The 23,941-nt window shown below is 34.0% G+C and overlaps 1 protein-coding gene across 3 annotated transcripts in view; it reads left to right on the plus strand.

The window, feature by feature from the left end:
- Positions 1–23,941, plus strand: part of WAPL (WAPL cohesin release factor) — an 84,796-nt gene that overhangs the window by 51,762 nt on the left and 9,093 nt on the right. For all 3 annotated transcript variants that reach the window (XM_036926546.2, XM_036926547.2, XM_057505842.1), the window contains exons 5-16: positions 4,037–4,132; positions 5,295–5,447; positions 5,712–5,848; positions 8,246–8,357; positions 10,031–10,258; positions 16,922–17,033; positions 17,391–17,488; positions 18,492–18,568; positions 20,359–20,534; positions 20,852–20,967; positions 21,334–21,498; positions 23,378–23,585. In XM_036926546.2, coding sequence (XP_036782441.2) covers positions 4,037–4,132; positions 5,295–5,447; positions 5,712–5,848; positions 8,246–8,357; positions 10,031–10,258; positions 16,922–17,033; positions 17,391–17,488; positions 18,492–18,568; positions 20,359–20,534; positions 20,852–20,967; positions 21,334–21,498; positions 23,378–23,585 — 1,678 coding nt within the window. The remainder of the gene's footprint in view (positions 1–4,036; positions 4,133–5,294; positions 5,448–5,711; positions 5,849–8,245; positions 8,358–10,030; positions 10,259–16,921; positions 17,034–17,390; positions 17,489–18,491; positions 18,569–20,358; positions 20,535–20,851; positions 20,968–21,333; positions 21,499–23,377; positions 23,586–23,941) is intronic.

The following is a 23,941-nucleotide window of genomic DNA, read 5'->3' on the forward strand; positions in this document are numbered from 1 at the left end:
TCTCCTTGTGGTTTTAGTTCGCATCTCTGATGACTAGCCATGTGGAGCATCTTTTCATGTGTCTGTTGGCCATCTGAATTTCTTCTTTGCAGAACTGTCGGTTTAGCTCCTCTGCCCATTTTTTAAGTAGATTATTTGCTTTTTGTTTGTTGAGGTGCATGAGCTCTTTATATATTTTGAATGTCAGCCCTTTATCAGATCTGTCATTTATGAATATATTCTCCCATACTGTAGGATACCTTTTCCTGTTGATGGTGTTCTTTGCTGTACAGAAGCTTTTCAGCTTGATACAGTCCCACTTGTTCATTTTTGCTTTTGTTTCCCTTGCCTGGGGAGGTATGTTCATGAAGTAGTCGTCATGTTTATGTCCAAGAGCCAATGCCATTCTTTTGCATGTGCTATCCAGTTTTCTCAGCACCATTTGTTAAAGATGTCACCTCCATTGTGTAGTCTTGGCTCCTTGGTTGAAGATCATTTGACCATATGTATGTGTGGATTTATGTATTGGTTCCCTGTTCTGTTACATTAGCATGTGTATCTGTCTTTATGCCAGTACCCTAGTATTTTGATTACTATAGTTTTGTTGAAATCAGGAAGTGGGAGGTCTCCAGGTTTTTTGGTCTTCAAGATTGTTTTGGCTATTCAAGGTTCTTTGTGGTTCCATATGACTTTTAGGTTTGTGTTTTCTGTTTCTGTAAAAAAAAAAAAAATAGAGATTTTGATAAGAATTGCATCAAATCCATAGATTGCTTTGGGTAATATGGACATCTAAACAATATTAAGTTTTCCAAACCATGAACACAGGATATCTTTCCATTTATTTGTGTCTTTATAATTTCTTTCAACAGTGTTTTGTAGCTGTCAGTATACAAATCTTTCACCTCCTCAGTATTAGGTTTATTCTTGAGTATTTTCTTTTAGATGGTACTGTAAGTGGGATTTCTTCCTTTTTGGAGTGTTCTTTGTATAGAATTGCAACTGATTTTTGAGCATTGATTTTGGGTTGTACAACTTCACTGAGTACATTTATTAGTTCTAACAGGTTTTTTTGTGTGTGGAATTGTTACATTTTTGTACATATAAAATTATGTCATCTGTGAACAGAAAATTTTACTTCTTTTTGATTTGGCAGCCTTTTAATTCTTTTTGTAGTTTATTTGCTTTTGTTAGTATGTTTAATAGAAGCAGTGAAGAGAGGGCATCCTTTCCTTGTTCTTGATGGTAAAGGAAAAGCTTTTGGTGTTTCACAGTTGAGTATGATATTAGTTGTGGGCTCTTAATAAATGATCTTTATTATGTTGAGATAATTTCCTTCTGTTCCTTGTTTGTTGAGTATTTTATCATGAAAGGATATTGAATTTTTTAAAATGCTTTTTCTGTACTAACAGATGATTGTGTGATTTTAATGTGGTCTGTTTTCTTAATGCTTGTAATTTTAATGCATTCTTTTAATGCCAGTGTATTATATTTTTTGATTTTCATATGTTGAACCATCTTTGCATCCCAGGGATAAATCCCAGTTACCTGGTCATGGTGTATGGTCCTTTTAATGTGCTGTTGAATTTGGTTATCTAGTATTCTGTTGAGGATTTTTTGCATTTACAGTTGACCCTTGAACAACTTGAGTTTGAACTGCAGGGGCCCATTTATATGTGGGTTTTTAAAGTAAATATATTGGAAATTATTTTTGGAGGTCTGAGACAATTCGAAAACCATTTTTTCTCTGGCTTTATTATATGAATATGGTAGGTAGTACCTATAACATACAAAGTATGTGTTAACTATTTATAATCACTAAGGCTTCTGGTCAGGTATAAACTATTAATGGTTAAGTTTTTTATGTCAAAATTTTACGTGGATTTTGAAATGTGGGGAGGCATGCTGTCAGTGCCCCTACCCCCTGCATTGTTTAAGAGTCAGTCAACTGTATATTCTTTGGGGATATTGTTCAAGGGCTTTTAAGATGAATTAGAAGAGTGTATCCCAGTCTGATTTTTATACTGACAATACTTGATAGCAGTGCTTTCATGCCAGTTACCCCATTTGCTTATTTTAGTCCCTCTGTGAGGTGGATAGACCATACATTCCAATTTTCTTAGGAATGTGCTGGACTCAGAATTGCACATTAGTACATAATAAGTATTAGTATCAATAACAATACTTGCATAGCACATATTATTTCAGGCACTCTTATAAATGTTTTATATACATTTAATCCTTAACACAGCCATTTTTGGTAGGTAATGTTATCAATTCTCTTACAGATGAGAAAAGTGTTGAATAACAAGTAGCTTTCTATTTGTCTTGTTAACTGTTAGGTATATTGCCACTCAATGAATAATTAGTAGGGGGTCTGTTTAATTCAGACCCTTGACCTACCCTATTATTTTGTTACCCACAGAACCAGATAACCTTCTTATCCAAAAGATTGTTATTACCTGAAGTCAGTGCTTTTTAAAAAGAAGTAAAATGATTGACCCATGAGGTACTTATTCTTTCCAAAAGTCTGTTATTTTTCTGGGCTTGTGACTGTACTTTGGCTACTAGAGGCTTAAGTGAGAGATCTAACAACTAGCAGGCGTATGTATTACATAGCTTGTGTTTGAGAGAAAAACAGTAAGGAATTGAGAGCTAGGTTTTAAAATTTATGTTGAGTCTGCTCTGTGTGGTTGTGCCTCAAAGAGGCCTAATCATACCGTTTCATGAGTGTATAAGTTGCTTTAGATTACTAATTTAGTGTATCATCACTTTATGCAAACCTGGCATAAAAGAATAATGGGTTTGTATACACAATACAACTGAGAAATTTTTAAAAAAATACTTCCACTTAATGCAAGTTTCACAGTAGGATTTCTTTTAGCATTAAGATTTCCTTATTCTCTTAATATATGAATCAATTCCAACATTATCTTTTAATAAACTACTTCTTGTGGCACTTATACTGTTGTCTTTATGTCACAACATAGTTATTTTAAAGATATTTGTATAAAAAGATAACTGTGTGATGCTAATTATGTTGGTTCACTGCAACTAGTAAGGGAAGATGGTTAATTTTTTTATGTAGATTTTTGGCCTGTTTTGAAGTATCTCTCTACTTGTACTCTTAATTTTTATATGTAGTACTGAAAATAAGATTATTACACTGTTGTGAAGAAAATCTCTAATGAGATCAGATCTCTTATTTGAAGTTTAAAGAACAAAATTTAACATCACTTTTGTAAAGGGTGGAAAAGGAAATCATCTTTTTTTAATCAATCTCCTTTTGAAAGTGAGGATTTGTTCCTTTCATACAGATTAAGTCCTGTAGAGTTGATTGTAGAGGCTCACAGTTGTTTTACTCTCAACTCTGAAATTGAAAGTGTGAAAACTGGAAGTTTTTTCATTGAGTTTATAGTAAATTGATTTGCCACCAAAATAACCTGAAATGAGATGGGCAGTTTACATCTTTATCCCACTCTGTGTGAATATGTGTACATTCTGCTGCCAAAATCATGTGTTTTATTACATAGTACTGCTTTAGACTCCACTCTGTTATGCAATATGAAGTATGCGTGCCATATTTACCTTTATAAAATTGGAAAACTTTTGAATAATGGCACTCATTTGGCTCCAGCGTTTCATATAAATAAATATGGACCTTTATCACTTGTCCTCAGCTGCCTCATTTCCATTTTTGGAAGAATGTGGGGTGTGAATCAGTAGTATTCCTCTTATGAGGAATAAAGAACTTGTTGAATTAGCTGTATTTATTAATAAGTTAGTATAAGCCTGGGAGTGATTTAATTTCTTTTCTTCGTTAGTAATAGTTGCCCGGAGCATTATTTGTCAATTTTGTGATGGAATACCAGAGTGATTCCATGTCTGCCATAGCCATGGGAGCATGTTTGGAATATAAGCCAGATACTGTCTGTCCTGCTCCATCTCAGATACATGTTTATGTGTCTAAATTATTATTTGAGTTTTGCTTTAACTAAATGAGACAGTTATATAAATATGCAGTGTAAGATGGAGATAGTTGTTTTTCTCATTTTTCTAGTCTCCTACAAAAGCTGTATATAATGCCAGACATTGGAACCATCCAGACTCGGAAGAACTACCTGGGCCGCCAGTAGTAAAACCTCCAAGTGTCGCAGTAAGTGAACTGTACTTCTGAATTTTGTGTGTTTTTTTAATAAATGATAAATTAAGTAGTTGCTGTCTTCATCATAATTTGAAAATCTCTTTTTCTATTTAAGAGTTTATTTTGGATTTTCTCCCTAAAATACAGTGACTTCAGTTTAATTCATTGGAAAAGTGAGTATTGTGGACAGGATTACAGAAATTCTGGTGCCACTAGGTTATAAATAAAAGCCTTAAAAAATATTGGACCAGTTTTTATTCCTGACCTTCATTTTATGGAATTATCATATTTACTGTTTAAGGGCAAATTATTCCATATTTGAAGCTTATATTAACTATTAAGGACTATATTATAAATTACATCCTACATAGATCTTAAAAGTGGCTTTGAGTGGTTAATTTGCTTTTCAGAGAACTTCTTCCTGCATTCCAATAATATCTTTCAATTCAAAACACATTTGAGAAAGATTCTTACCAAATTATTGTCAGAATAACTGGTAGAACCATAGATTAATACTTCTAGATTAACGATAACACCTGTCATTTGGAGCTGTCAAGAAATGTGTTCTGTATAACAACAACAAAATTAGGGATAGAGATCTTTAAAAATATAATGTACAGTTCCCTGTCTTCTTAAATTGAATCTATTAAACTCCTTTTACTAGTGGGAAAATCATCGTGCATATACATTATTATATCATACTTTTATTATGGCTATTCATTCCTCCTATAAACTACAGATTTTCTGTACTTTCATAAAAGTTTGTCTTTCTGTTGTAGTTTTCTCCCATCCCTGTTTATTAATGCCATTTATTTATGTAATTGTGGTTCTTTGTTTATTCTAATGGTCCTGGAGGCAAATAAGAAATTGTGTGAAATGATACGTTTTACACAATTAAAGGTTAAACAGTTGTTAAAAAAACCAGAAGGAGTGAGTTCCTGATCTTTAAAAATGGTTTAAAAAAGATGAGAAGAAGTTCCTGAGTGATTCTTTTGTGAGTGAAGTATATGTGAGTCTTACCTCGTAGTACGTGGAATCTAAAGTACCCCTTACGATCTTTCAGAGTCCTCCTCTCATCACTTTTTTTTTTTTTTGGTCAGCTAAATTTGCCAGGGAGATGTTACTATTTTCATGTGTTTATTTAGAACAACTAATTTGATTCCTTTATTTATAGGTGAGGCTGTCTTCAAAGGAACCAAATCAGAAAGATGATGGAGTTTTTAAGGCTCCTGCACCACCACCCAAAGTGATAAAAACTGTGACAATACCTACTCAGCCCTACCAGGATATAGTTACTGCACTGAAATGCAGAAAAGAAGACAAAGAAGTAAGGAGCCATATACAGTTTTACTGCGTGTGGATAGATTTTTGTATGTAACATTTAGCCTTTTAATGTCTTGAACAAATATCAGTACAATGGTATTTATAGTTTTGAGCCACGAACTTAGTCCTACTACTAGCAGTGTTTTTAAACAATTTCCTTTGATTGCCATATAATGAACAATTTTTAAAATAAAGTACATCAGATCTATAGATTTAAATACGCTACTTCATAGTTATAAGAGAGGTGGACTTATTTTTTTCTTGGCAGTTATATACTGTTGTTCAGCATGTGAAGCACTTCAATGATGTGGTGGAATTTGGTGAAAATCAAGAGTTCACTGATGACATTGAGTACTTGTTAAGTGGCTTAAAGAGCACTCAGCCTCTGAACACACGTTGCCTTAGGTAAGATCTTATTTTTATATTTGGCAGTTGTGTACATGTTATATCTCATTAAAATGTTCAAACTGGGTAGGGCCAACATGGGATTTTGTTATCATGGACGTAGTTTATAGCCAGTGACAAGTTAGAATATGATTGACTTCTTATAAGAGATTTGATTCTTTATGGACAAAGGAAAGTTGAATAATACAACCTTTCAGCATACTATAGGCTTCAATTTCCAGATGCTTAAAAGAGATGTTATGCTAAAGCATCTCTATGCTCTTTTTTAGCCAAGAATTTTAGACATACAAGTAATAAATTTGTTTTAGCATGTTTTAATTTGAATCATCTTTGCATACTATAATGGATTGAATACCTTGATTTGATTGGGTTATCCAGTCGATTGGAATATATTCAATCAAATGTTATTTATAATCTTCATGTGTCAGAAGCATTATGAAAGGTAGCTGAGACTTTGCTTTTTATGGTACTAGTAATATAAGGAATACACTGAAGACAGTCATGTTATTTATACTTTTTAGTACAGCATACTTAATCACATACTATGCCTTAGTAAATTTTTAATACTTTGTATTGATATGTGTTGTTTTATATTATGATCTGTATAGGCTATGCTTTGATACCCCCTAGTTGCTTGTTGGTATTGTGCAAATGAAAAACTAATGCACTATTTTTCTTCCTTTTTTTACTGAAGTATCATTGATTTACAATCTTACATTGGTTTCAAATATACAGTACAGTGGTTCAACGGTTACCACATTACTAAGTCCTCGTCCTCTCTAGTGCAGTTACTCTCTGTCAACATAGAAGGATGTCACAGAATCATTGACTATATTCTCCATGCTGTACTACTATCCTATGACCAACTTACATGATGATTGAGAATTTTTGTGCCCCTTTATCCCCCTCACCTTCCCCACCCACCCCAACACCCACCAACCCTTCCGCTGTGGTGACCACTAGTCACTTCTCAGTGTTAATGAATCTACTGCTGTTTTGTTCATTCTGTTTTGGTTTGTTTTTATATTCCACAAATAAGTGAAATCATATGGTGTTTATGTTTCTCCACCTGGCTTATTTCACTGTGCATAATAACCTCTTAGACCCATCCATGTTTGTGGCAAGTGGCAGGATTTCTTTTCTTTTTATGGCTGAATAATATTCCATTGTGTATATGCACCACATCATCTGTTGATGGTCACTTAGGTTGCTTCCATATCTTGGCTATTGTAAATAATGCAGTGATAAATATATGGGTGCATATATCTTTTTGAATCAGAGATTTTGTTTTCTTCGGGTAACTCCTGAAAGTGGAATTGCTGGGTCAAATGGTATTTCTATTTTTTTAGTTTTTTGGGGAACCTCCATACTGCTTTCCACAACAGTTGTACCAATTTACATTACCACCAACAGTGTAGGAGGGTTTCCATTTCTCCATATCCTCGCCAACACTTGTTATTTCTTGTCTTTTGAATAGTGGCAGTTCTAACTGGTATGAGGTGATACATCATTGTGGTTTTGATTTGCATTTTCCTCATGATTAGCAATGTGGAGCTTCTTTTCAAATGCATGTTGGCCATTTGTATTTCTTTGGAGAAATGTCTATTCAGATCCTCTGCCCATTTTTTAATTGTGTTATTTGTTTTCTGGGTGTTGAGGCGTATGAGTTCTTTATATATTTTGTATGTTAGCCCCTTATCAGATGAATCATTTATGAATAGATTCTGTAATACTGTTAGGTTGCCTTTTTGTTCTGCTGATGGTGTCCTTTGCTGTACAGAAGCTTTTTAGTTTGAGGTAGTCCAACTTGTTCATTTTTTATTTTGTTTCCCTTGCCCGAGGAGATGTGTCCAGGAAAAAAATCACTCATAATTAAGTTCAAGAGATTTTTGCCTGTGTTTTCTTCTCAGAGTTTCATGTCTTGACATTCAGTTCTTTGATCCTTTTTGAGTTTACTGTTGTGTATGGAATTTGACAGTAATCAGTTTCATTATTTTGCATACAACTGTCCAGTTTTCCCAACACCAGTTATTGAAGAGATTGTCTTTTCCCCATTGAATATTCATGGCTCCTGTAGCATGTATTAATTGACCACATATGCATGGGTTTTTATCTGGGTCTCTATTCTGTTCCATTGATCTATGGGTCTGTTTTTGTGCCATTACCATACTCTTGATTACCATAGTTTTGAAGTATAGCTTGAAGTCACGGAGTATAATACCCCCAGCTTTGTTCTTCTTTCTCAGGATTGCTTTGGCTATTTGGGGTCTTTTGTGGTTCCCTATAAATTTTAGAATTATTTGCTCTAGTTCATTGAAAAATGCTGTTGGTGTTTTGATAGTGATTACAACTAATGCACTATTTTCAATTCTCTTAACCTAGTCTGTTTTCTTCTAGTGTTATTAGCTTGGCTACTAAATGTGCAATGCCCAGTTTTCGAATGCACCTGAGAGCACATGGAATGGTAGCAATGGTCTTTAAAACTTTGGATGATTCTCAGCACCATCAGGTATTTTTAAGCTTCTGGGATTGAGAAGCATCATTAAAAATTCTAGTCTATTTGATTATCGAAAAATGTCTTACTGAGTATTCATATATTACTAATTATGGGTTGAATTTGTTTTATTTGCTACATATATAGAGCTTAATGCCAGAAGCTTTTGTCTAATAATAATTTAAGATTATTTGCTCATGACATTTTTTTTCCCTTGTCAGTTTATACTATTTAAACATAATTCAGTTACCAAATCTAACATATCATACCACACTGGATATTTAATTCTGTAAACATTGATTTCCTCTAATCAGAAAGTACTGAAAAAAATCTTTTACTCTTTGATACTAATAGCATGGAAACAATAGTTTTGAAATTAAAAAATAAAATTTTGTTAGCATTTTGTCTAGATGGTGAATCTAGGACATAGCCCATTGTGAAAAGGAGTAAATTCCTTATTTTCATTATGACTTTAATGTTTTCTCTTACAGCATATGTAATAAAAGGTTTAACATTTTCAAAGTTAGAAAAATATCATTACTAATCATTATCAATAGTGGTATTCTGAGATGGCCTTATATAGTTTTGTTCAAGGAAATTAATGGTCCAAATACGAATTAGGTGACACAATCTAATACTGAGTCTTCTGAAATGGAAAACAATGTACTTAACCCTGAGTGAGGATAACTCCATTACCAAGTTACAGCAGCTACAGAACAATGAGGGGGAAGAAAAGAACTAGGAATTAATTTGTCTTCTTATAGAGTTATGAGAGAAGCAAGGCATTAATGTGTGTTCTTGGGGACAGTGGCTCTCCCAAATCCTGACATCCTTATTTCCAAAAATAATTTGCTTTGTAACCATTTAGTTAGTTACCCAGTCTGAAATTTCTCTATATCTGGGGATTCAAAGTTTAAATTTTCAGAGTTAATTATATTGCTGTGCATTGAAATAAGTAGAGTATCCTAAATGTTGGACTATGTCAGCGTAAGACCTTTTGTTCTATTAATGCTTAACTAGATAGAATATATCACTTTCAGTACTTCTGTATTGTATTATCTGATATAACCAGTGTGCTAACCTGATCTTGAATGATTTTCAAAGCACATTGTATTAATGATTTTTTAAAAATTACTTGGTTCAACCAGAGCTGATTGGTTTATTTTAAAGAAATGAGTCTAAGTATGTTTATTGGAGCATCTTAACTTTATATATTGATATAATGCAGTTGTACTTATTTTATAGAATAATAACAAAGTTTCTGATATAGATTTTAAAGCACATTATTGATTTTAAACTGAAATTGGACTTCATCTTAAAGAATAAAGAGTATATTGTAAAACACGATCCCCCCACCATATATGTGTGTGTGTGTGTGTGTAGCTGAAATTTTTTTCTGTAAACTTCATTTAATTAAGAATGGCCAAATAATTAGGTAATTCCACTCAACATTATTCTAGTTTTGGGGCATTCATTTAGGGAAGGCCTATGGAAAGGAAAATTGTAAGCAACAGTGCTTTCTTTCTTTAATTATGTAATTCACATTTCATACCCTAGAGTATTTTAAGATAGAGGGTGTCACTGGAAAGAATTTCAAGGTTTCCAACATGTGAACAAATGTCAAAATTGTTGTATTTCCTGAAATTGTCACTAATTGCTACATTAACTTTCTTTTTTCTCTTTTAAAGAATCTGTCCCTTTGTACAGCTGCCCTTATGTACATATTGAGTAGAGACCGTTTGAACATGGATCTTGATAGAGCTAGCCTAGATCTAATGATTCGACTTCTAGAACTGGAACAAGATGCTTCTTCAGCTAAGCTACTGAATGAAAAGGACATGAACAAAATCAAAGAAAAAATTCGAAGGCTCTGTGAAACTGTACACAATAAGCATCTTGATCTAGAAAATATAACGGTGGGTTTCTTCCTTGTTTCCTTTATAAGATGAAAATTGCTTTCAGACAGCTTTTAATTAGTTAAAGCAGGTGTGTGACTGGATCAATCATTTTAACTTCTCCACTTCCAATTCTTCTAAGATTCATTGTTCTAAAGGCTTCCAATTCTTCTAAGGCAAATTCTTCTAAGGTTCAGCTCTGAACATAATACTTTCCTTCACTGAAATTCCAAAACTAGTCCATATGTATTTAGATCTTTTTGCCAGTAAATTTTCTGTTGCACTTTGCTTATCCTTTTCCCTTGAATTTTTTTTTTTCTGTAGAAACTACACACGTTATTAGGAATTTGAATTCTTATTCTCCATGAGTTTCAGAGCAAAGATTCAGAAGATTTGCAAGATCCATTTTCAGTGAGCATACATTTATTCTAGAGTATCTCAGGATGTCTGATTAACTGCTTCAAGGGACCAGGACTCAAAAGGAAGATTTCCTGTGAACCTGTCTTCCCTAGAGCAGTGTCCCTCACAATGGGTCATCACTGTAGCTACCCTAAATGCAATTTAACTCCCCAAGTTTAAGATGGCTGTATTGTTTTTGGTTGATTCCAGTTTTACTTCCCTCTGGCTTTTTTACTTGTAGTATCGATTATATCCCCAAAGGCCAGTAGAAGATAAATTGGCCTGTTGTTTTGAAAAAATAAGATTTGTTTATATATTCTGACTTTCAGATATTTCCAACATCAAAAGTGTGTAAACATTGCATTTTCTCCTGCCTACTAAACTGTAAGGCTGCAGCATTTGCCTCAAAAATTACAGAATGCAGGATACACATTCTTCTCAAGTGCACATGGAACATTTTCCAGAATAGACCACATACTAGGCCACAAAAAGAGTATCAGTAAATTCAAAAAGATTGAAATTCTACCAACCAACTTCTCAGATCACAAAGTTATAAAACTAGAAATAAATTATACAAAGAAAACAAAAAGGTTCACAAACACATGGAGGCTTAATAACATACTCCTAAATAATGAATGGATCAATGACCAAATTAAAACAGAGATCAAGCAATATATGGAGACAAATGACAACAACAATACAATGCCCCAACTTCTGTGGGACGCAGGGAAGGCAGTTCTAAGAGGAAAGTATGTAGCAATCCAGGCATATTAAAAGAAGGAAGAATAATCCCAAATGAATAGTCTAAAGTCATAATTATTGAAACTGGAAAAAGAAGAACAAATGAGGCCCAAAGTCAGCAGAAGGACGGACATAATAAAGATCAGAGAAGAAATAAATAAAATTGAGAAGAATAAAACAATAGAAAAAAATCAATGAAACCAAGAGCTGGTTCTTTGAGAAAATGAGCAAAATAGATAAACCCCTAGTCAGAGTTATTAAGAGAAAAAGAGAATCTACACATATAAAAAGAATCAGAAACGACAAAGGAAAAATCACGACGGACCCCACAGAAATACAAAGAATTATTAGAGAATACTATGAAAATCTATATGCTAATAAGCTGGATAACCTAGAAGAAATGGACAACTTTCTAGGAAAATACAACCTTCCAAGACTGACCAAGGAAAAAACAGAAAATCTAAACAGACCAATTAACCAGCAACGAAATTGAAGCAGTAATCAAAAAACTACCCAAAAACAAAACTCCCAGACAAGAATGATTCACCACTGAATAGAGAAGACATAATATCCATTCTCCTTAAAATTTTCCAAAAAAATAGAAGAGGAGAGAGTACTCTCAAACTCATTCTATGAAGCAAGCATCACTCTAATACCAAAACCAGGCAAAGACAACACAAAAAAAACGACAGACCAATTTCCCTGATGAACATAGATGCAAAAATACTCAGCAAAATATTGGCAAACCGAATTCAAAAATACATCAAGAGGATCATACACCATGATCAAGTGGGATTCATCTCAGGGATGCAAGGATGGTAAAACATTCGAAAATCCGTCATCATATACCACATAAACAAAAAGGACAAAACCACATGATCATCTCCATAGACGCTGAAAAAGCATTCAACAAAATTCAACATCCATTCATGATAAAAACTCTCAACAAAATGAATATGGATCCCAAGTACTTCAACATAATAAGGCCATACATGACAAACCCACAGCCAGCATTATACTTAACAGTGAGAAGCTGAAAGCTTTTACCCAAAGATTGGGAACAAGACAAGGATGCCCACTCTCCCTGCTTTTATTCACCATAGTACTGGAGGTCCTAGCCATGGCAATCAGAAAACAACAAAGAAGTAAAAGGCATCCAGTTTGGTAAGGAAGAAGTCAAATTGTCCCTGTTTGCAGATGACATGATATGTACGTAAAAAACCCAAAAGAATCCACTCCAAAAGTACTAGATCTAATATCTGAATTCAGCAAAGTTGCAGGATACAAAATTAATACACAGAAATCTGTCGCATTCCTATACACTAACGATGAACTAGCAGAAAGAGAAATCAGGAAAACCACTCCATTCACAATTGCATCAAAAAGAATAAAATACCTAGGAATAAACCTAACCAAGGAAGTAAAAGACCTATACCCTGAAAACTATAAGACACTCTTAAGAGAAATTAAAGAGGACACTAACAAATGGAAACTCATCCCATGCTCTTGGCTAGGAAGAATTAATATTGTCAAAATGGCCATCCTGCCTAAAGCAATCTACAGATTCAATGCAATCCCTAGCAAATTACCAATAGCATTCTTCAATGAACTGGAACAAATAGTTCAAAAATTCATATGGAACCACCAAAGACCCCGAATAGCCAAAGCAATCCTGAGAAGGAAGAATAAAAAAGTAGGGGGGATCTTGCTCCCCAACTTCAAGCTCTATTACAAAGCCACAGTAATCAAGACAATTTGGTACTGACATAAGAACAGACCCACAACCAATGGAACAGAATAGAGACTCCAGACATTAACCCAAACATATAGTCAATTAATATATGATAAAGGAGCCATGGACATACAGTGGGGAAATGACAAGCCTCTTCAATAGCTGGTGTTGGCAAAACTGGACAGCTACATGCAAGAGAATGAAACTGGATTATTGTCTAACCCCATACACAAAAGTAAACTCGAAATGGATCAAAGACCTGAATGTAAGTCATGAAACCATGAAACTCTTAGAAAAAACATAGGCTAAAATCTCTTGGACGTAACATAAGCAACTTCTTTATGAACATATCTCCCCAGGCAAGGGAAAGAAAAGCAAAAATGAACAAGTGGGACTATACAAAACTAAAAAGCTTCTGTACAGCAAAGGACACCATCAGTAGAACAAAAAGGCTTCCTACAATATGGGAGACTATATTCATAAATGACATATCCGATAAGGTGTTGACATTTAAACTATATAAAGAGCTCACGCACCTCAACAAACAAAAAGCAAATAAGCCAATTAAAAAAATGGGCATAGGAGCTGAACAGACACTTCTCCAAAGAAGAAATTCAGATGGCCAATAGGCATGTGAAAAGATGCTTCACATTGCTAATAATCAGAGAAATGCAAATAAAAACCACAATAAAATATCACCTCACACCAGCCAGGATGGCCACCATCCAAAAGACAAACAACAACAAATGTTGGTGAGGTTGTGGAGAAAGGGGAACTCTCCTACACTTCTGGTGGGAATGTAAACTAGTTCAACCATTGTGGAAAGCAATATGGAGGTTCCTCAAAAAACTGAAAAAGAAATACCATTTTACCCAGGAATTCCACTCCTAGAAATTTACCCTAAGAATGCAGGAGCCCAGTTTGAAAAGGATATATGCACCCCTAAGTTTATTGCAGCACTGTAGATGAATGGATAAAGAAGAGGTGGTACATATACACAATGGAATATTATTCAGCCATAAGAAGAAAACAAATCCTACCATTTGCAGCAACGTGGATGGAGCTAGAGGGTATTATGCTCAGTGAAATAAGTCAGGCGGAAAAAGACAAGTTATCAAATGATTTCACTCATCTGTGTAGTATAAGAACAAAGCAAAAACTGAAAGAACAAAACAGCAGCAGACTCACAGAACCCAAGAATGGACTAACAGTTACCAAAGGGAAAGGAACTGGGGAGGATGGGTGGGAAGGGAGGGATAAGTGGGAAAAAGAGGCATTACGATTAGCACACATGTAGGGGGGCAGGCACCGGGAAGGCATTATATACAGAGAAGACAAGTATTGACTCTATATCGTCTTACTATGCTGATGGACAGTGACTGTAATGGGGTATGTGGTGGGGACTTGATAATGGGGGGAGTTTCCCATGTAATTATTCATTAATGATACCAAAAAAAAATATTACAGAATGCTTTGTGCTAGCCAGACGTGACTTAGGGATATTGTTCTGTTTAGTTAAGGTAGAGTAGGAAGTAGATTCAGGTGAAGTGGGGGACTGAGGAGAAAGCAAATTCACATTAAAAAGGCAAGTTACCAAATTGACATACATTTAATTCTTTCACTTACTGAAATTGGAAAATAGCTGATATGCTCAGATGGGACAAATGATCCCTGTTTCTCATCAAAGTATTTGTAGATTACTTTTAAAATGTATTTGTAATTTTTACTTTTAACATTTTTCAATGTATATGCTTATTTTTAATGACATGGAAGAGTAAATTTGGGCCTAAAGTTATTTGTTGCATAAGTGAATTCGTGTATATATTTTTTGTTTTGTTCAGTATTTAGATCTTTCCAGGTGTTTGCTGTTACATAACCTGATCATAAACTTGTTCATTGAATTTTATCCATGGTTTGTTGAATTTATTAGGATAGTATATACCATTATAATACTTTCTTATATTGTGTTAAATAGTTACTTCTGTGATTAAAACTGAACAGTTGTTAATTTTAGGATGCCTCTTCCCTGCCCTCCACCTTCAGGCTATTCTTGATTATTGTGTTTGTCTTAAATCTTACAGTAGACATTGTATTGAACAGTAACTGTCCCCTATATATTTTTGTTCGATTGTTTAACTTATTTCTTCAGTATACTACAGTATATTACTAGTCATGTGCCATGGAAAGACAATTTAAAATATTAGTATTATAATGTTTTCAGATATAATTCAAATAACTGAGAGCTAACAGTTGCTGAGTAGTATTCTGATTAATGATTTTGCTGTGTTTTAACTCTGAAGACTATTCCAATTTTGAAATCACATGTTCAGTTGTAGGCTATTTTTAGTGCTAGCTATTGTATACTGAATATAGCCTAAAATATCAAACAGTCCTTTTTATGCCACCAGAAAACAAGAAAGTCCCTTTTTAGCATAAAAACTTACTATGGTAATATCAAATTACTATCCCCTTTCTTCCTAAACAAAGCAAGCCTCATTAAGGCTTTAGTTTCACTACTGTGAGTTAAGGAGCTAATATACCCAAACTGATCTCGGTAAATTACTCTTTCAGAGATGTAGAATGAGAATTGGGCAGAATTGAGTCTTGATTTTGTAATACTGTGTTCTAGTGCTATATTTGTCATCTTGGACATCAATCTTCTTTTTTCAATACACTAAAGTACTCTAGATCTCTTCTAAATCTGTACTATTGATATTTTTGCTGCTAAGATTTTCCTTTTGCATTTCTAAATACCTAGTTCATATTTAGTTCCAAATGTGCCAGAAGGACTTAATGTAAACTTGCATCTTTCAAAGGAAAGAAGGTTTGGGATGAAAACTGGGTCTTTTCAACTTTGTTAATTTAAAGCATTTCTTTCGTTATGCTGAAGTTCCTTACTTCACCAGGAACCAGATTGTTCTTTTTTGGGAGGTGGCTTTATATGCTTTAAAATAGAAAAACAATGAGAGGCAAATAAAGAGAAAGAAAAACTTTACTATGGTTGTAAATATGACTCTTAACTGTTCTGTGCTTCCTCTAGTGGTGGTACTGAATCATTGTATAAAATTTTGTCATGGTGGCCACATGGTGTGTATCCTAGTTGCCAGCCTTGCAGTATAAAGTTTAAGACTGGTGAATCTGAAACACTGAAAGTAACAAAAAAGACTTTTATTCAGACTAGATAATACAGAGCAATAAGAAGAAGACAAGCAGCCCTGCAGGTAAATAAGGAAAGAATAGTTGACAGGAGACTCAACAGTAGAAGAAATACAGTTAATAAATAGGTGAAAAAATGCTCACTGTCATTGGAAAAACACAAACCAAAGCACTTTTTACCCTCAGGCACAAATTTAAAGTGCTAACTCATTTTTTTGAGGATTCAGGGCAACTGACAGGCAAACCCATGACTTGCGCATGGAATTGTTGCAGCCTTTGTGTTTAATCCAACATTGATTTAGTTAAAATACATGTACACTTGGATTCAGCAATCCCGCTCTTGAGCCCTCTGTACTATAAAATCTGTAGTACCTGTATATATTTTATTGAACTGACAAATGACAGACTACTTTTAATAGTGGGTTTTCTTTATGGAAACAAGACAGTAGTTAAAAACATTTCTTCAGCTTAAGACTATTCTGATAAAATTAAAATTAATTAAGTTCTACTTATAATAGCACTATATTATAAAGAAATAATGTGGGCTGGTAGGTAGTATGCAGTGAACTTTTCTAAAGAAAAACAAAATCTCCACAAGTGTTGCCTCAGTTGTTGCTAAGAGTCAATATTCATTAATGGGTGCTTCTGATTTTTAGACAGGACATTTAGCTATGGAGACATTACTATCCCTTACTTCTAAACGAGCAGGAGACTGGTTTAAAGAAGAACTCCGGCTTTTGGGTGGTCTGGATCATATTGTAGATAAAGGTACGATACATACATGTATAACATTTTTCTATGTTATTTAAAAGCCTGAAGAAGGTATTCTATTTATATAGTTAAAAAGATAATCATGTCATTTTGAAAAGATCAGTTCTTTTATTAGCATCCTGTAAATTTTAAAGGAAAGGCCATTCATTAACACTTTGATGTTGGGGAGTTATGGAAATATAATAGAGTCTAAGACATTTCAATCTCTTACAGTGTAAGACTTAGAATAAACAATGTTCAGAGAGGTTCCAGAATATTTATAACATGTGTATAGACGGCTTTTAATGTTAGTTTAAGGGATTAGGTATTGAGGTTATGAGACATACTAATTTATATCTATTTCTTTTCTCCTAGTGAAAGAATGTGTGGATCATTTAAGTAGAGATGAGGATGAAGAGAAACTAGTAGCCTCATTATGGGGAGCAGAGAGATGTTTACGAGTTTTAGAAAGCGTAAGTCTAAGTATGGACAGCTATTTGGGGAAAATTATTTAATCTTAATTGTGACTGTGTGTGTGAGTGACTGCCAAATATTTTATATATCCCTAAAGTTTTACTTTTGTTAATCCAAATAGATTGAGGAACCAGTGTTACTGATCAAGTCAAATGAGCAGTTTAGTTTTATAAGAATATGTATATTGTGCTATATGAAACCTTGATTGTCAAATTTGTTTATATTCCCAGATGTTATTGTTCATTCCCTAATGCAGAATTCTGCTTAAGTGTATTAACTTGTTTGTGGAAAAATCATAGTTAAATGCAATCACGTTTTTTTTTTAATAAGGATTTTCTTGATTTAGCTATCATTTGAATCAGATTACTTACAATCACAGCATATAATAAAATTTGGCTTGGAAGAGTGATACCGTTGAACTGCATGCCATAAGTAGTATTTGTTCTTTGGCATTTGATGATGACTTAACACATATCAATGTAGATTAAAATTTTTCCTGCCAGTGAAATTTCAGTATACATAAATTGTTAACTAGATTGGGTTAGCTAAGTACTTCTGGAGAGATGTATGGGAAAATAATCAAATGGGAATTAAAAGTTCCTGGTATAGATGAAAGTGAATTTGTCTCTTCTCTCTTCTAGAGTACTTGAGGTACATTAAATAAACAGGCTTTTTTTTTTATAATTCTAAATAAATCCACTTTAAGAGCTTTAAAGTATTTGTTTATAAGTGAGAGACTGCTCTTTTCTGACATTGAGAGTGCTTGGTAATTGATTAAAGTAAATGTACAGTACAGGATACATTAATAGCGATATTTTAATTTTGTAATAAAGTAATTGCTCTTACTATGTTAAATCTAGAATGTGTGGGTTATTCCCTTTGAAGATAAAAGCTGATTCTTCCTCATCTTTATATCTTTGAGAGCATAAGGCAGAGTGTGTTGCATGTGAATGAATGAAAGTCAGAGATTACCACAATCATTTCACATTTTTCCCTTTTTAGGTAACAGTGCATAATCCAGAGAATCAAAGCTACTTGATAGCATATAAAGATTCACAACTCATTGTGTCATCAGCTAAGTAAGTTACTGAAATAATCGTGCTATTTATTTAAAGCATTTGGATTGACCATAAAGGTTATATGATTACATCACCTTCTTCCATAAAATGCTTCTGTCTTTTGAGTTCTGTGAACCAGAAGCAGTGTGATAGTGTAAAAGTTAGGAGTACACATTCTGGAACAAGAATAACTGAGTTTGGAACCCAGCTTTATATAACTCAGCCCCATAACCTTGGGCAAGTCACTTACTTGCTACAAGTTCTTCAGAAGAGGCGTAATAATTTTATCTACTTACCCAGCGTGGTTATTACACTAAAAAGAGTTAACTTTACATGTTAATATGTGTTTAGTTATATATGACATTTTAAGAAATGTATAATGTATATATATAAAATACATAGCTTTAAAGATTTTTAAACATCTGGTGTTAATATAATTAGAGAATGTATATATATATATTGGCATATAGTAAACATTAAGTATTGGTTCTTATTTTTATTATAAATGAACTTTATTGGCCTTCGTCTGCCCTTTAATTTATACCTGTTTTCCCAGGTCTGTATGTAGCTTTCCCCTTCCACACACTCTCCGCCCAACTTGTATGACATTAAGTGATTGCTATCACTTCAGTGCATGTAAAATTTCCAATTATGTCTTCATTCCTGGTTCTAGTTTATTCTATCTCTTTTCTAGTTCTTGATGTATCTGGCTCTAGTTCTTTGGCTTCTAGCCTGTCCAACACAAAACCACAGGGGGTTAACCTTCCCCAAGTCTCTGCTTTGTAAAAATTATCTCAAACTCCAAATCTCTGTGATTTCTTAACTATATTTGGATACATGTTCAAAGTCTTTAGTGTAGTATTGGTGGCCCTCTATGGTTTTTATCTGTTCTTCATCTGATTCAAGTTTATCTGTTTCTAACCTATTTTGGAGAATTTCAAACATGTACAAAAGTAGAAAAGTAGTATGATAAACCCCAATTTACATGTCATTCAGCTTGAATAATAATCAGTCATGACCAGTCTTGTTTCTATCTGTAATCCTGTCCATTCCCTGTTTTTCATTACTTTGAAGCAGATTGCAGATTTTGTGTCATTCCATCTATAAACACTTGAGTATATTAATCTCTAAAAGGGGACTCTAAAAATATAACCCCAGTACAATTTTCATATTCTATAAATTATTATTTAATAGTGTATGTCCAGTCAGTATTCAAGATTCCATTTTTCTTGAGAATTTTTGGATGGAGTTGATACCCTTGTGTGGCTTCTAGAAGACATGCCAGTTAAATGACCCTGTTTTAAAAATATGATTTGCTGTATTGTGTATGAAATATTTAATACCTGTCTATATAAGATTATTTCTTATGCAATGTTAATATAAATAATATTTTCTACTTGCTAAGTGCTTGCATTCTAAATGGAAAATATCAAAATGAAATTCTAAAGTGTTGAATGTTAGCTCTTAGGTTTTTACCTTGTCTGGGAAGGAGTTGTGGAAGAGCCGTTGTGTTGGAGAGATTGGTTGGTAAAACAGGGCATAACTGTAGGTAATACAGATGAAACTTAGTTGTAGAGTTGACAGTTTCAACTTGCTTACAAAAGTTTAAATGACCAAATTTTCACAAAGTAAATGTGGCACATAGTGTGATATCAGACATACTTGTTCCATGATTGAATAGTCAACACATTATAACTTCTGAAATAGGAAAATTAGTCAGCATTTGGGATCAATTTAAAACATTAAGGTAGAAATTCTTGGTATACCTGTTTTTGTTTAGCATAATAGTCTACATTTTGTTTTCTCTTAAGAGCATTACAACATTGTGAAGAATTGATTCAGCAATATAACCGTGCTGAGAACAGTATATGCTTACCTGACAGTAAGCCTCTGCCTCACCAGAATGTCACCAGCCATGTAGGCAAGGCGGTGGAAGACTGCATGAGGGCCATCATTGGGGTTCTGCTCAATTTAACTAATGATAATGGTAAGTAATATTTTCTACACACATTCTCATTGAAAGATTGTATATTACATGTAAGAACAAATTATTCCCCTTCTTGATGTTGTGATTTTTTTAATTGCCATTCATTTACTCATGAAAGACTTAACTGCTTTTAGGAGCTGATATATTTAGAACCAGCCTTGTAACTTGGCTTGGACATAGTATAGCCAAAAATATATTTTAATAGAAATAGTCATACATTCCTATCTTTTATTATCTGTGTTAATAAATATTGGTTGTAAGTGTTATACAGAAGAATCAATAACAATTTTCATACTCTCTCCATTCCCTATTTTCAGAGTGGGGCAGCACCAAAACAGGAGAACAGGATGGCCTGATTGGCACAGCAATGAACTGTGTGCTTCAGGTTCCAAAGTACCTACCTCAGGAGCAGAGATTTGATATTCGAGTGCTGGTGAGTTGGAGTGACTATTTCAGAAAACAATACTTGATCTATTAAGATAAAAGCTTCATCTTAGTTTTGGGTTTAAGAACTAGTTGTTCAATACATTGTGAGTTTCAGTGGATTCCTTATGAACATACCTTTTATTGTATAAAAGAGAGCCGTAGAGAGCCTTGGGTAAAAACAAAAATTATAAGAACTAAAAGAAGTAAAGATATTCTTAGAAAAGACTATTATTTTATGTACTGGTTTTTAACCATTTTATAGATGGTAGAATGCTGGTTAGGTTTTTAACTGCCAATAAATTTATGTATGTATGTTGTATTCATTTGTTTTTAATTTTCACCTATGGTAATATGTATGTTTTAATTTTTGTAGGGCTTAGGTCTACTGATAAATCTAGTGGAGTATAGTGCTCGGAATCGACACTGTCTTGTCAATATGGAAACATCATGTTCTTTTGATTCTTCCTTCTTTAGTGGAGAAGGAGATGATAGTTTAAGGATAGCTGGACAAGTTCATGCTGTTCAGGCTTTAGTGCAGGTAAGCAGTAACTTAAACACCATCAGTTTGATGCATCTGTCCAGTTTCTTTATCAGTTGCATCTTTTCTCTCCTTCCCTCCCTCTCCTCCCATCACTCTCTCACTTCCCTCTTTCTCATTCTCTCTCTCCCCCCGCCTTCTTCCTCTCTCATAGTTCAATGAGAGGTACACTGTGTTAGAATATGTACTCTTACTTTGCTGACTGTCTTCAACTGCTGTAGTCATTCCTTAGGCATCATTAGTGAAAAAGCAGAAACAGTGTCTATTTGCTCATGAATCAAAAGTAGATTATTAATAACAAATTAGGAATCATGTTGCAGCCCTGTCTCATCCGGTGTAAGTCCTCCAGCATTTACTGACTGGTCTGTTCTCTGCCCAGGACTGTGTACCTAAATATTGGGTATCTTTAAAATATGTTGGTGAAATAATTTCCTGGCTTAGAAATTGTGTCGGGATATGTATATTTAAAATTGATGTCCCCAACTTGCCCTGCCCCATTTACCAAACACACATGCCCTCTCCCCTCAATTTATATGTCCCCCCAAAAAACTGTCTAAGTCCTTGTTTCTTGACAGCATTGGGCATTATAATTTTTACTTTTTGCCAGTTTAATAGGTTCTTAGCTACCTTTGTCATTTCCTTAAATGACAGTTCACACATGTTGAAAAGTGATCATGAGCCATCCTTCTCGTTGGTTCTGAAGCCTTTGCTAATCTGTTAATCATTTTGGCCCTTTTGAAACTAGTAATGCTGGAACCTGGGTCTACAGAAAGTAGTCCACAACAACTTGACTTTTTTCTGAGTCATAACTAAGAGCCCATCATTCTCTTCTTAATTGACTTTGAACTCAGGACTTCTTTATACTCTTGAAAAATTTTGGAGACTCCAAAGAACTTTGGTTTATGTGTGCTCTATCAATATTTATTGAATTTGAAATCAAAATAAAATTGTAAAATAGGCACTCATTCCATTAGAGTAGTAACAATCACATGGCATGTGTATTCTGGAAAACTCTATTGTACCATGATGAGAGAATGAAAGAAGTCAGTTGACTTCTTACTGTTAGGAATGCAGCTTTGACCTCATAGATTCCCTGAAAGGATTTCAGGAACTCCTAGGACTCCTTGAACTAATTTTAAGAAATAGTGGGGTATATAAAGCTAACATTTGTTCTCTTAAGTATATGAAAGTTTATATACCACTGTTCCATATACTCAGCAGATCTTTGAGACCTGCTTCGCATGTGATTTTCAGGTAATTGTCTTTAGTGACTTATGGTTTTTCCTAAATCATATCACTGAGTATATTAAGTTCTTTCTGTACATTCAGCAGTGTACCAACACAGGGAAAATAAACTACACGAAGGGAAGGAATTTGGAATTTTGTGTGTTCCCTTTGACTTTGAGTTTTCATTACATACATAAATTGATAAGTGTACTTCCATTGTTACTATTAACTGAGAGCCAGTTCTAAGTCTTTCTCTGAAGAGCTTTTACTTTTTACTTTTACTGGTTCTTGTTTATCTCTCTATCCAGCCTGCTTGAACTAAAAAAAATTTTTTTAATCTTATTTTTTCTTGCTTGGATTTTCTGTCTGTATTATCAAAAGTAAGGGAAAATGTTGAGATTTCTATTCTTAAAAAAGAATTCCAGCATCCACGCTTCATTGACTTGATGAGTCCCAGCAGCATTTATACTTCTGCTTTGGCCTTCATTTCAGTTGGATGCAGAGAAACAGCTTTTACTGATTCTTACTCTTTTTACCAGACAAGATGCTTCTTAGTATTAGTGATGTTTAAAAGCAAATAGAACCTTATATTTGGGTGCATACATCTTGATTGCTGATCTCTTTAATGATCTTCAAAAATAATTTTTATCAGCTATTCCTTGAGCGAGAGCGAGCAGCCCAGTTGGCAGAAAGTAAAACAGATGAATTGATCAAAGATGCTCCCACCACTCAGCATGATAAGAGTGGAGAGTGGCAAGAAACAAGTGGAGAGATACAGTGGGTATCAACTGAAAAGCCTGATGGTACAGAAGAGAAACAGAAGAAGGAGGAAGATGATGAAGAACTTGACCTCAATAAAGGTATGTTTAAGTGGTGTATTCAGATTGAAAATTTTTTCCCCTTTGAAACATACTTTTAATTCATGTGCATCATGATCTTCCTATTGTTTTATGGTCTGTAGTTCAGTACAGACATGCTGTGGTACTTGAATGCTCGTAGGAGTTCTTCACTGACTTCCTAGCAGTGAGGAAGGCACATGTGCGGTGCAGGAAAGGTCTGCCTTTCCTTCCTTGGCAGGCCTTTCTTTACTCATCTGTAAGAAGTGGCTGAACATTATGACCCCTAAAGGTTTTTACAGGTTTTAAATTTTGAGATTTTTTTTTACAGCCTTTTATTATACACTGAGATGTGTTGTCCTAGATTCCAATAATAGTTG

This window comes from Manis pentadactyla, chromosome 8 (genome assembly GCF_030020395.1).
Source record: "Manis pentadactyla isolate mManPen7 chromosome 8, mManPen7.hap1, whole genome shotgun sequence".
NCBI classification, from domain to species: Eukaryota; Metazoa; Chordata; class Mammalia; order Pholidota; family Manidae; genus Manis; species Manis pentadactyla.